The 14,355-nt window shown below is 43.3% G+C and overlaps 2 protein-coding genes across 5 annotated transcripts in view; both read left to right on the plus strand.

Moving 5' to 3' along the window:
* The window catches only part of LOC108704314 (oocyte zinc finger protein XlCOF7.1-like), a 224,937-nt gene that overhangs the window by 60,606 nt on the left and 149,976 nt on the right, over positions 1 to 14,355 (plus strand). Inside the window, exons 1-2 of one of the 4 annotated variants that reach the window (XM_041579044.1) lie at positions 6,186 to 6,392; positions 6,878 to 6,889. The exons of 2 other annotated variants lie outside the window; for them this stretch is intronic. The gene's annotated coding sequence lies outside the window, so the exon portion shown is untranslated. Of the gene's footprint in view, positions 1 to 6,185; positions 6,393 to 6,877; positions 6,890 to 14,355 lie in introns of those variants that run through there. One more of the 4 variants, XM_041579042.1, reaches the window with a different exon arrangement.
* Positions 7,220 to 12,320, plus strand: LOC108705734 (oocyte zinc finger protein XlCOF7.1-like). The gene is made up of 3 exons (XM_041579051.1): positions 7,220 to 7,298; positions 7,387 to 7,510; positions 10,245 to 12,320. The coding sequence occupies exons 1-3, from the start codon at positions 7,266 to 7,268 to the stop codon at positions 11,525 to 11,527; spliced, it is 1,440 nt and encodes a 479-aa protein (XP_041434985.1). The 5' UTR covers positions 7,220 to 7,265; the 3' UTR covers positions 11,528 to 12,320.

The following is a 14,355-nucleotide window of genomic DNA, read 5'->3' on the forward strand; positions in this document are numbered from 1 at the left end:
GACCACCATCTCTCCCTACTATCCACAGGTCACACTTCCCTTCCCAGAGGGACTATTATCCACTGTTTACTATAGGCACCATCTCTCCCTACTATACCTTGCTATCCCACAGTCACACTCCCTTCCCAGAGACTATTATCCACATCTCTCCCTACTATACCTTGCTATTTCCACAGTCCACACTCCCTTTACCAGGGACAATTATCCAACTGTTACTATTAGACACCATCTCTCCCTCCAGTATACCTGCTATCCCACCAGTCACACTCCTCCTTCCCAGGAGACTATTATTCCACTGTTAACTATTGACACATTCTCTCCCTACTATACCTGCTATCCCACAGTCACACTCCCTTCCCAGAGACTATTATCCCACTGTTACTATAGACAACCATCTCTCCCTACTATTACCTGCTATCGCACAGTCACCTCCCTATCCCAGAGACTTTTATCCCTTGTTACTATAGTGACCATTCTCTCCCTACTATACCTGCTATTCCCAACAGTCACACTCCCTTTCCCAAGAGACTATTACCCACTGTACTATAGACACATCCTTCTCCCTTACTATACCTGCCTATTCCCACAGTCACACTCCCTTTCCCAGAGGACTATTATCCCACTGTTTTACTATAAGACACATTCTCTCCCTACTAATACCGGCTATCCCACAGTCACACTTCCCTTCCAGAGACTATTAATCCCACTGTTACTATAGACACCCATCTCTTCCCTCTATACATGCTATCTCCACAGTACACTCCCTTCCAGAGACTATTATCCACTGTTACTATTAGGCACATCTCTCCCTACTATACCTTGCTATCCCACCCAGTCAGTCACACTCCCTTCCCAGAGACTATGATCCCATGTTACTATAGCACCCATTCTCTCCCTTTACTATTACCTGCTATCGCACCAGTCACACTCCCTTCCCAGACACTTTTATCCCTCTGTTACTATAGGCACCACTCTCCCTACCTATACCTGCTTATCCCACAGTCCACTTCCCTTCCAGAGACTATTATCCCACTGTTACTATAGACACATCTCTCCCTACTATACCTGCTATCCCACAGTCACACTCCCTTCCCAGAGACTATTTATTTCCCACTGTTGACATATTAGACACATCTCTCCCTACTATACCTGGCTATCCCACAGTCACCTCCCTTCCCAGAGACTATTATCCCACTGTCACTATAGACACCAAAATCTCTCCCTACTATACCTTGCTATCGCGTCACACTCCCTTTCCCAGAGACTTTTATCCCTCTGTTACTATAGACACATCATCTCCCTTACTATACCCCTGCTATCCCACAGCACACTCCCTTTCCAGAAGACTTATTATCCACGGCTACACTACTATAGACACAATCTCTCCCTACTATCCCTGCTATTCCACAGTCACCACTCCCTCCCAGTCGGACTATTATCCATGTTACTATAGACACCATTCTCTCCCTTACTATACCTGCTATCCACAGTCACACTCCCTTCCCATTAGACTATTTATCCACTGTTACTATAGGGCACCATCCTCCCTACTATACCTGCTATCCCACAGTCACACTCCCTTCCCAGAGACTATTATCCACTGTTTACTATAGACACATCCTCTCCCTATTAACTGCTATTCCACAGTCACACTCCCTTCCCAGGGACTATAATATCCCAACTGATTACTATAGACACAATCTCTCCCCTTACTAATACCTGCTATCCCCACAAGTCAACACTCCCTTTCCAGAGACTATTTATCCACTGTTTACTATAGACACCATCTCTCCCTACTTATTACCTGCTATTGCCACAGTCACACTCCCTTCCCAGAGACTATTTATCCACTGTTACTATAGCAACCATCTCTCCCTACCTTACCTGCTATCCACAGTCAACACTCCCTTTCCCAGGAGACTATTATCCACTTTTACTATAGAACATCTCTCCCCTACTATCCTGCTATCCCACCAGTCACACTCCCTTCCCAGAACTATTATCCACTTGTTAACTATAGACACCATCCTCTCCCTACTATACCTGCCTATCCCACAGTCACACTCCCTTTCCCAGAGGGACTATTATCCACTGTACTATTAGACACATCTCTCCCTTTACTTATACCTGCTATCCCACAGTCACACTCCCCTTTCCAGAGACTATATCATACTGTTTACATAGGCACCATCTCTCCCTACTATACCTGCCTATCCCACAGTCACACTCCCTTCCCCAGAGGGACTATTATCCACTGTTACTGTTATAGACACCATTCTCTCCCTAGCTATACCTGCTATACCACAGGTCACACTCCCTTTCCCAGAGAACTATTATCCACTGTTACTTATAGGCACCATCTCTCCCTACTATACTGCTATCCCACAGTCACACTCCCTTCCCAGAGACTATTATCTACTGTTACTATAGCACCATCTCTCCCTACTATACCTGCTATCCCACAGTCACACTCCCTCCCAGAGACTATTATCCACTGTTACTTATAGGCACCATTCCTCTCCCTACTATACCTGCTATCCACAAGTCACACTCCCTTCCCAGAGACATTACTCCACTGTTTACTATAGACCACATCTCTCCCTTACTATACCTGCTACCACAGCTCACACTCCCTTCCAGAGACTATTATCCACTTGTTACTATTAGACACCATCTCTCCCTACTATACCTTTGCCTATCCACAGTCACACTCCCTTTCCCAGAGACTATTATCCCACTGTTACTATAGACACCATCTCTCCCTACTATACCTGCTATCCCAACAGTCAACACTCCCTTCCAGAGACTATTATCCACTGTTTACTATAGACACATCTCTTCCTACTATACCTTGCTATTACCCACAGTCACACTCCCTTTCCCAAGAGACTAATTATCCACTGTTACTATAGACAAATCTCTCCCCTACTATACCCTGCTATTCCACAGTTCACACTCCCTTCCCAGAGACTATTATCCACTGTTACTATTAGACACAATTCTCTCCCTACTATACCTCCTATTCCACAGTCACACTCCCTTCCCAGGGACTATTATCCACTGTTACTATTAGACACCATCTCTCCCTACTATCCCACAGTCAACACTCCCTTCCCAGAGACTATTATTCCACTGTTACTATAGGCCACCATCTCTCCCTACTTATACCTAGCTATCCCACATCACAATCCCTTCCAGAGACTATTAATCCACATCTCTCCCTACTATACCTGCTATTCCACAGTTCACACTCCCTTCCCAGGGGACAATATCCCTTGTTACTTATAGACACCTCTTCTCCCTCCTATACCTTGCGTATCCACAGTCACACTTCCCTTCCCAGAGGACTATTATCACTGTTTACTATTGGACACATCTCCCCTACTATACCTGCTTATCCCACAGTCACACTCCCTTCCCAGAGACTATTATCCCACTGTTACTATAGACACCATCTCTCCCTACTATACCTGCTTTCGCACAGTCACCTCCCTCCCAGAGACTTTTATCCCTCTGTTAAACTAAGGCCACCATCTCTTCCCTACTAACTGCTATCCCACAGTCATCACTCCCTTCCCAGCAGACTATATCCCCACTTGTGTACTATAGACACATCTCTCCCTACGTTATACCTGCTATCCCACAGTTCACACTCCCTTCCAGAGACTATTACCCACTGTTACTATAGACACATCTTCTCCCTACTATACCTGCTATCCCAAACCAGTCCCACACTCCCTTCCCAGAGACTATTATCCCACTGTTACTATAGACACCATCTCTCCCTACTATACATTTGCTATCTCACAGTCACAACTCCCTTCCCAGAGGAACTATTATCCACTGTTACTATAGGCAACCATCTCTTCCCTTACATTACCTGCCTATCCACAGTCACACTCCCTTTCCAGAGACTTATTATCAACCACTGTTACTATAGACACCATCTCCCCTACTATACCTGCTATCGCACAGTCACACTTCCCTTCCCAGGGACACTTTTATCCCTCTGTTACTATAGGCACCATCTCTCCCTACTATACCTGCTATCCCACAGTCACCACTCCCTTCCAGGAGCGGACTATTATCCCACTGTTACATAGACACATCTCTCCCCTTTTACTATAACCTTGCTATCCACAGCACACTCCCTTCCCAAAGACTATTATCCCACTGTTACTATAGACACATCTCTCCCTACTATACCTGCTATCCCACAGTCACACTCCCTTCCCAGAGACTATTATCCCACTGTTACTATAGACACCATCTCTCCCTACTATACCTGCTATCGCAGTCACACTCCCTTCCCAGAGACTTTTATCCCTCTGTTACTATAGACACATCTCTCCCTACTATACCTGCTATCCCACAGTCACACTCCCTTCCCAGAGACTATTATCCACGGTTACACTACTATAGACACATCTCTCCCTACTATACCTGCTATTCCACAGTCACACTCCCTTCCCAGGGACTATTATCCACTGTTACTATAGACACCATCTCTCCCTACTATACCTGCTATCCCACAGTCACACTCCCTTCCCAGAGACTATTATCCACTGTTACTATAGGCACCATCTCTCCCTACTATACCTGCTATCCCACAGTCACACTCCCTTCCCAGAGACTATTATCCACTGTTACTATAGACACATCTCTCCCTACTATACCTGCTATTCCACAGTCACACTCCCTTCCCAGGGACTATTATCCCACTGTTACTATAGACACATCTCTCCCTACTATACCTGCTATCCCACAGTCACACTCCCTTCCCAGAGACTATATCCACTGTTACTATAGACACCGATCTCTCCCTACTATACCTTGCTATCCCACAGTCACACTCCCTTCCCAGAGACTATTATCCACTGTTACTATAGGCACCATCTCTCCCTACTATACCTGCTATCCCACAGTCACACTCCCTTCCAGAGACTATTATCCACTGTTACTATAGACACATCTCTCCCTACTATACCTGCTATCCCACAGTTCACACTCCCTTCCCAGAGACTATTATCCACTGTTACTAATAGACACCATCTTCTCCCTACATATACCTGCTATCCCACAGGTCACACTCCCTTCCCAGAGACTATTATCCACTGTTTACTATACGACACATCTCTCCCTACTATACCTGCTATCCCACAGTCACACTCCCTTCCCAGAGGACTATTATCTACTGTTACTATAGGCACCATCTCTCCCTACTATACCTTGCTATCCCACAGTCACACTCCCTCCCAGAGACTATTATCCACTGTTACTATAGACACCATCTCTCCCTACTATACCTGCTATCCCCACAGTCACACTCCCTTCCCCAGAGACTATTATCCACTGTTACTATAGGCACCATCTCTCCCTACTATACCTGCTATCCCACAGTCACACTCCCTTCCCAGAGACTATTATCTACTGTTACTATAGGCACCATCTCTCCCTACTATACCTGCTATCCCACAGTCACACTCCCTTCCCAGAGACTATTATCCACTGTTACTATAGGCACCATCTCTCCCTACTATACCTGCTATCCCACAGTCACACTCCCTTCCCAGAGACTATTATCCACTGTTACTATAGACACATCTCTCCCTACTATACCTGCTATCCCACAGTCACACTCCCTTCCCAGAGACTATTATCCACTGTTACTATAGACACCATCTCTCCCTACTATACCTGCTATCCCACAGTCACACTCCCTTCCCAGAGACTATTATCCACTGTTACTATAGACACATCTCTCCATACTATACCTACTATCCCACAGTCACTTCCAATGCTGAAAAGTTGACGCACATAAATGACAATCACTTGGCTGTTGCAGAAAACACAGAGGCCACAGTAGAAGAGAAGGAATGTCAGAGAAGAACGTGAGAGAATCAGTATTTACCCATAAGAAGGTTTAGTTTGTATAATTCCTTCCTGTTTCATAGGAACAGCCGCAGAACAACAAGCAGCCAGTGTTACACACAGTACGACACACAGTACAGTATCAGATGTACGAAGTAAAAAGAGTGCGCAGTAAAGGTTTTTATAGCCAGTAGGCGGGCGAAAACTACGCGCCCAAATTAATGATTGGCTCCGATACTAGAGGGGCGGGTTTGATTATTGAACAACTTGACAGACTTGAGCCTTTATTGGGTTGAGAGACAAGGTGAAGACTGAACGAAGACGGAATGGGTTTGAAAAGGCATGGAACGCACACTGCGGAAGTGAAACTGATAGAAAAGTCTGCGCGCGCACAAAAGTCCATAGCTCCTTCCTGTTGCGGAAACCAAGTTTAAGGTCACGTGACGGTTCCTTTGGCCGATCCTTTACAGCGACGGGAGCGAGCGCTTGGCCGGACTATCTGCGATATATGTGTGTGTGAGGTTAGTGATAGATTGTAACAGACTGTACCATTCAGTGTTGTCATAGGGGCGGTCACTGGGAACCTGAATGAGAAAATGTCTCTCAGTAAAATATTTGTGTAAAGTCTGACAGAAAAGATGAATAATGAGTTGATTGTATGAGAACAGGCCTCTCCCTATACTGGGGAATCCTCATACTAAGCCTACAAATTCTGTGTCTCTATTCAGTGTTCCTATTGAAGAACATTAGAGAGCACTGGGCAGGGTGTGCTGGGAACAGTGTAATTAGGATATAATTATAGCAGCAGTGTCACTGATCAGACTAACAGTAATAATGAGTATGGAGTGTTCTACTTGTGTTATTGTGCCAATAATCCTCTATACTAACGTCTTGTAGAAATAATTCATTCCAGCTCAGTCCCTCCCACACGTTCCCCTCTGTAATTCTATTGGGGGATATTGCTGAGAATAATCCTGTATAGAAATGTGTAAGTGCTTAATTCCAGGGTCACTTCCAGGTCAGTCCCTCCCACGAGGAGCCAATGGGAATGTGGGAGGAAGCGAGTGACACAGGGATGAAGGGGAAGAAGAAGAAGAAGGATAAAAATGAGGAGGAGGAGGAGCGGGGGAAGAAGGAGAGAATGGTGAATCTGACACTGGAGATGATCTATCTGCTGACTGGAGAGGTGAGGGGCACTGTGACTGGCACACTGACAAGAGACTGTCTGTCTGTACAAAGGGGGTCTCTCTGCAGCTCAAACACCATTCTCTCTTCCTTTCAATATTTAGCACTACATCCCTAGGAAGAAGTCAGATGATGGGGGGGCCCTGCATGCCCCTGGCTCCGTCATACAGAAGGAAAATAACAAGAATGACAAGAAGATCCTGGAACTCATGTCCAACATCATCCAGCTGCTGACTGGAGAGGTGGGTACAGCGGCCCCTTATTGTTAGTAACAGTGGATGATAATCCCTTTCTCTGGCTGGGGGATGACTGGAACATTGTGTGTGACAGGTTGCCATAAGGACTCATCATGTTTCCATCTATTTTTCCTTGGACGAGTGGGACTATATAAAAGGAAACAAGGACCATTATGAAGAAGGGATGAAGGAGGAGCCACGGCAGCTCCCACCACTGGGTGAGTAATGGGAGCAGGGCAAAAATATCAGAAGCTGGTGTGTAGGGGAACTTATTAAGAGGAACTGTACAAGGGCTGTCTGGGAATAATAGAAAAGAAACAAGGAGGTTAATCCTTGGAGCCACTGCAGTGTATATAGGATTTATATAAATACTCAAATACAGCTTTAACCAACAGTATTGGCACCTTTGCACTTATTTTCAGATAATGCACCAATGACTCTAAAATGATTATATAACATTGCTTTAAAGAGATTATACAGTAGGACCCAGTTTTTACATATCTCAAGGGAAATTCAGAAAACCTAAAATCCAGGAAGGAATTAATGGAGCACACAAGCTCAGAACTGCAAATAATTAGCAAATCATCTGGGAAAATGTATTATTTGGGGGCTGTAAAATCAAGGTCCCACTGTGTAACTTTCACATAGGTCCCTGCCCAGTGGAGTTACCACACTATATGGTTGATTTTATCAGGAACATTCTGACTGTTGTGCCTCTCTACCTTCCCATAGATCTGGCCCTGGATCTATATATATGTTTGGAGTGTGGGAACAAAACTGGAGTAAACCCACTCAAGCTTAGAAAGAACATACACACTCCTTGAAGATAGTGCCCTAGCGAATAGAACCTAGAATGCTCGCTGCAAAATTAATTTGTTGTTGACAAAACTTGATTTCCACAATTCCTTATTATTAAGAAGATACAACTTTGAGGATCTAGAAAGGATCTAAGGTCTGTGACCGGGACCCAAATCCTATTTGGAGCTGTTACACTGGATTCAATATGGCATTTAGGAATTGAGTGTTTTCCTTGAAGTCTTACATTTTTCACTGTAAACAGAGAGCTGTTGTGGTTTTCCCAAATGATCTGGTTAAGTCTCAACTGTTCATATAACATTTTCCTAGAAGGATTTTGGGCTTCTTCAGGGGTGTTCTGGGGGGACTACATTTTGGCTTTCTTATGTTTCACATGCCAATATTTCTTGTCTTGGATGTATTTATACATTACACTGATACAAACACTCGAGTTGTGTATTTTTCTGAATCTAAGTAAGTGATAAACATATATTTATATGACTCCATGGGTATCAGGACAGCCTGTCACAGGGCACCTTTCCAACCTTCCTGTATCTTCCTCCTAAGTGCAAGTTTCACCTGTTACATCTCTAGGTCATGTGATCAATACAGCTCACATAAGTTCAATCATAAGTTGTTAGTGGAGTACCGCAGGGCTCTGTACTAGGTCCTTTGCTTTTCAACTTATTTATTAATGACCTGGAGGTGGCCATTGAAAGTACTGTTTCTATTTTTGCAGATGAGACTAAATTGTAGGTTCCATGCAGGATGCTGCCACTTTGCACAGTGATTTGTCTAAGTTGGGAAACTGGGCAGCAAACTGGAAAATGAGGTTCAATGTTGATAAATGCAGGTTATGCACTTTGGCAAAAATAATATAAATGCAAGTTATACACTAAATGGCAATGTGTTGGGAGTTTCGTTAAATGAGAAGGATCTTGGGGTCTTTGTAGATAACAAGTTGTCTAATTCTGGGCAGTGTCATTCTGTGGCTACTAAAGCAAACAAAGTTCTTGTATAAAAAAGGGCATTAACTCAAGGGATGAAACATAATTGTGTCTCTTTATAGGTCCCTGGTGAGGCCTCATCTGGAGTATGGGGGCAGTTTTGGACTCCAGTCCTTAAGAGGGATATAAATGAGCTGGAGAGAGTGCAGAGACTAAGTGCAACTAAACTGGTTAGAGGGAGGGAAGAGTTAAATTATGAGGGGAAACTGACAAGGTTGGGGTTGTTTTCTCTGGGTGATGTTCTGTTGCTGATTCAGTTATTCAGACTATAAGAGGGACTTGGATGATTTCTTGGACAGACATAATATCAAAGGCTATTGTGATACTAAAATGCACTAAAGCGCAAAGTGGCTAGCGCAAATTTGCCTGTGTGATGTAATTTTGTTTCTTCGTCGATTTACTAACGGGTGCTGGTGTAAATACATTAGCGAAGAGGACCTACTCTATCGCTACTTCGCACCCTTACGCCAGGCGAAGTTGCGCTATGGCGAAGGGACGCAACTACGCTAATTCACTAACTTGCGGATTTTACTGAACGTTACCTCTTGCGCCAGACTTGACTTTGCCACCTCAGACCAGGCAAAGTGCAATAACGCTGGCGTCTTTCACTTTTTTAAGGGTGATAGGCTGAAAAATATTGTAAATTTTTTTTGGGGGTTCCCTCCTTCCCCCCTTACATTTCCTAACATATGGCACCTAAACTATATGGTGGGCACATGTGTAGGCCAAATAACAACTCTATTTTATTTTATGAAACTTTCCCAGGCTTGTGTAATGTTGCTGCTACATATACATTCATTGTGCTTTAACTTGGCCCAGTATGCAAATTAGGCATCACTAGCGTAACTTCGCTTTGGTTGACAAATTAACGGTAGTGCAACTCTGGATTTTAGTGAATTAGCAGCGCCCTAGCGAAACTTTGCCTGGCAAAGTGCGGCGAAGACCACGCTGGCGCAACTTCGGAGGAAAGTAAATTTGACCCTATACTTTGTATAGATATGTGTATGGATGCTGGGTTTTCATTTGGAGGGATTGAACTTGATGGACTTTGTCTTTTTTCAACCCTATGTAACTATGTGTCACTATCAGGTTAGCATACAATGTGCGTGTGTATTCATACCAATATTCTTTACACTTGTATTTTTGCCAGATAATGATGAAGAGATTGTTATTAAACCTAATGTGAAAGTAACGTTATGCTGTGATAATGAGCCAAGCAAGACTGGGACTGAAGGAGCAGATTTTTGTGCCAACGGAAATCTCACATACTCTGAAATTCCTCCAGTGGAACAGCCCCCACCAGCCAATGGAATTAAAGAGGAAGTGGCTTCACGTGAAGAGGGAAACCAATCAGATTGCAGCATTAAGCCACTTACAGAACAGATACAGGGAACAGATACACCTGGATGCAGTCTTAGTGATACTTTGCCAGAAGCCCAAAACTATGGAAGAATATATAATAATAGGAAAAGAACGTTTAAGTTACAGGGGAAATATGAATGTTCCAAGTGTCACAGAAAGTTTAGTATTAAAAAAACATTTACCAGGCACCAAAGAAGAAACCACAACAACGAAAAAGGGGTTTCTTCATCTAGTGATGGGAAATTAATGGCAGATCCCTCAAATCTTACGGGACATAAAAGCAGTGGAGACCAATCATTTACTTGTGCCGAATGTGGGAAAAGTTTTACTCGTAAGAGTAGTCTTAAGGTCCATCTTCGGAGTCACACAGGAGAGACTCCATTTTCTTGTTCTCAGTGTGGGAAACACTTTAAGCGACTATCACACCTTACAGTACATAACAGAATTCACACGGGAGAGAAACTATTTACTTGTACTGAGTGCGGGAAACACTTTAATCGACTATCACACCTTACAGTACATAATAGAATTCACACCGGAGAGAAACCATTTACTTGTGCCGAATGTGGGAAATGTTTTAATCGTAACTGTAATCTTAAGGTCCATCTTCAGAGTCACACAGGAGAGATTCCATTTTCTTGTAGTGAGTGCGGGAAACACTTTAAGCGACTATCACACCTTAACGTACATACCAGAATTCACACTGGAGAGAAACCATTTACTTGTGCCGAATGTGGAAAAAGTTTTACTCGTAACTGTAGCCTTAAGGTACATCTTCAGACTCACACAGGAGAGACTCCATTTTCTTGTAGTGAGTGTGGGAAACACTTTAGGCAACTGTCAGACCTCACCAGACATAACAGAACTCACACAGGAGAGAAACCATTTTCATGTTCTGAATGTGGAAAATGTTTCACACAGCGTTCAAAACTTCATGGACATTTGAAAACTCACACGGGGGATAAGCCACATTCCTGTTCTAAATGCGGGAAATCGTTCAGACAAAACTCATGCCTTTGTAAGCATTACAAATGTCACACTGGAGAGAACCTTGGACCTTCAAGTACATAGCAGGATTCACAGTGGGGAAAAAGGTTTCCGTGCCCTGAATGTACATTGATCACACCTTAAAAGACATAACAATTCACACGGGAGATAAACCATTCACATGTTAAAAGGGTGGGAAAGCTGTAAATCAGGCCGTAACAGGCATGAAAAATGTCACTTGGGACAGAAACCGTATTCTTATTTGTTCCACTTGTTGTTGCCTCCATTCCCAGGCTGTGCAGGGGAGCCGGTGGCTCTCGGTTCACTGCACTGTAGGACAGGAACCAATCCGCAGCTAGCAGGACCGGATAGGGAACTGAAGTCTGTCTGTGCTTGTGTGACTGCAGGGCTGTGATTGGCTGTCCCCCTCCTACTGTGCTTCTGGCAGGGACACGCCCACCCCTCATTTGAAACACAGACAGGGACCAGAGAACATCTATAGGGTGCTCCAATAAAGGGGCTATTTTTAAAGACAATATTAATTTACAGCCAAAAGTAAAAACAACACCATATAGTATATATTATCGCCTACACAATAAGGGGGTTTTGTTTATTCTGTATGTCTCCTTTAAAATTAAATACAAAACTTTGCCAAGTAAAATTTGTCAGTGTCCTATAGAAGTCAATGGCAGGTGCTCTGATCCTATTAGACCATCTTAATTCAATTGAGAATTGTAGAGGTTTTCTGATATCGATTTTCGCTAGAAATTGTCCAAAAAAGGTTTCTGAGATATTCGTTCAGCAATTTTTTTTTTCTTCCATTTTTACTCTTTATAATGGGATCTTTTAATAAATTCAAATGACATTTGTGGTTTTATAGTTTGTGAGTTTAATCATATTTTCAAAAACTCCTTGAAACCACTAAAATTCAACCTCTAATAAATAAGCCTCCACATGATCAAATATTCAATATTTGTTGCTACTTTTTTTTTAAGCTGGTTGGCACAAAGGAAAAGGTAAAATAAAATGTGGGTTTAGGGGAATATTTAGACATATCTGCCACTTAATAATGGTCATTAGCAACCACTATTGAGATTGTTATTTGCCTACTATTAATTGCCCTTGTTGCCCATTTAAATTTTAGTATTCCCTATTCCTAGTAAATTTGCAAAGGGTACTCATTATGTTGTGTAGCTTTTTCATTCTTTCATTATTTAGCTTTCAGATGGGGGTCACTGACCGCAGAAGACAAAAAAAACCTTTTGCTACCATTATACTGTTATTGTTACTTTGCATTACTTATCTTACTGTTCAGACCTTTTCACAGTCATATTCCAGTGTCTCATTTACCCTAGCAACTATGAGGTGACTTGAATAAGACCCTAGCAACCAGATAGCTGCTGCAATACTAAAATGGAGAGCTGCATGACAAAAAAGCAAATAACTGAAAAATCACAAAAAAACTAAAACTGAAGACCAATTGCAAATTGTCTCAGACTATCACTGCCCAGAGCATACTCAAAGTTATTTTTTAAGGTGAAAAACACTTTAGTAGGGTGTTGTTTTTTTTCATTTGTATGAGAAGAAATCTGGTTATAACATTTTTGTCATGTCTGCACTTTATTATTTGACCTTGGTACAGGCCACTCTCTGCTCCAGGTACCAACCAAACAATAGTGTGTGCTTGGAATTATTTTTTTTTACACAAAAGAAAATCTGGACTTTTTGTGTACAACCCCCAACTCTGTTAGTCTCTTTGACGTCCCCTAGTCCAATCATAATCCCCTACAGGATTCTGTAGCCAATAATGGAGCATGTCCTGCCCCCCTGTACTGCAAGTTAGTGGTAGGGTAGTTAGCCGAGCAGCTGAGACTCCACCGGGGAGAAAGGAAGGGACCAGTGTCATAGAGAAACCTCGGATAGGGACCCAGGGAAGAGGGACTAGGTTAGGTAGGGCCTAGTGTGCCTTGAAAGCAAGTCTGGCCCCTGTACTGAAGAGAGAAAGAAGAAGGGAAGTAGGAATCGGGGTGGGGCCCCGTGGCCTGGGATACCTTATCTTGGACATATTCTGGTGATTTTTATAGTAACGGGAGCTCCAGAACTGTATTGGCATGTGTAACTAAGTGATTCTGAGTTATTTGCAACATGATGCGGATGGTTTATTCAATACTAAGGTGTGTTACAAGTTCCCCTGGTTTGTGACAGTGGTGCAAACACCAGACAGTCAAGTGCTTCATGAAGTTATAAGTCACCACGTTACACACGTTGGATTGGATATTATCAATTTACAGGTAATACTGGCCCCAGCTGGTATTTTGCAGGGTAGGCCAGTGAAGTACTGGCTGGGTGACAACCCTATCTGTGTCGATATCTGCTCAGTGTAGCTCCACAAAGACAGGAGGAATGTGGCTCTTCCCTAGGGGTTCAAGGGGGTACAAACATAACATAAGGTTCAGCAGAGCTGTCAACATGTGGGGCAAAAAATACCAGGGGACCAAGTGTGGTGTGTGTAGTGCGCCACAGATAATTTTCTCAAAACCAGGAAGTGATTTCATGCCTGATGGGGTGCCCCATAAGTGACATCATGTGCTAATTGCTCCCCTAAAGCCGCTGATTTCTATCAATGCACACACTACCAATGGTGCCACAAAATGCTTACTGCGCTTGTTTGCTTGGACTTTAAAGAGAACAAGCACAAAAAAATCGGCAGAATGCTTCAAATAGGGAAATTAGGTAAGATGGTTGGAGACTGGGGTTGGGGGGTTGGTTGAGAGAGCCAAAATTGGGTAACTCCCCAAAAATATAGAGGAGGGATTGACAGATCTGGGGTCTGGTTGGAAGAGGGTAACCTTAAACGTTTACACCGCCACACAGATTGACCTGCTGTACAGTACAGACTGTCAGCCTCTGGT

This window comes from Xenopus laevis, chromosome 9_10S, assembly GCF_017654675.1.
Source record: "Xenopus laevis strain J_2021 chromosome 9_10S, Xenopus_laevis_v10.1, whole genome shotgun sequence".
Lineage (NCBI taxonomy): Eukaryota > Metazoa > Chordata > Amphibia > Anura > Pipidae > Xenopus > Xenopus laevis.

What these genes read in the sequence shown, in the direction of transcription:
- LOC108705734 (XM_041579051.1), top strand. Translation starts at nt 7,266, where the DNA reads ATGTCCAACATCATCCAGCTGCTGACTGGAGAG. An exon ending in TCCAGCTGCTGACTGGAGAG is followed by an intron (nt 7,299 to 7,386) that starts GTGGGTACAGCG and finishes TGTGTGTGACAG; the next exon opens with GTTGCCATAAGGACTCATCA. An exon ending in ACGGCAGCTCCCACCACTGG is followed by an intron (nt 7,511 to 10,244) that starts GTGAGTAATGGG and finishes TATTTTTGCCAG; the next exon opens with ATAATGATGAAGAGATTGTT.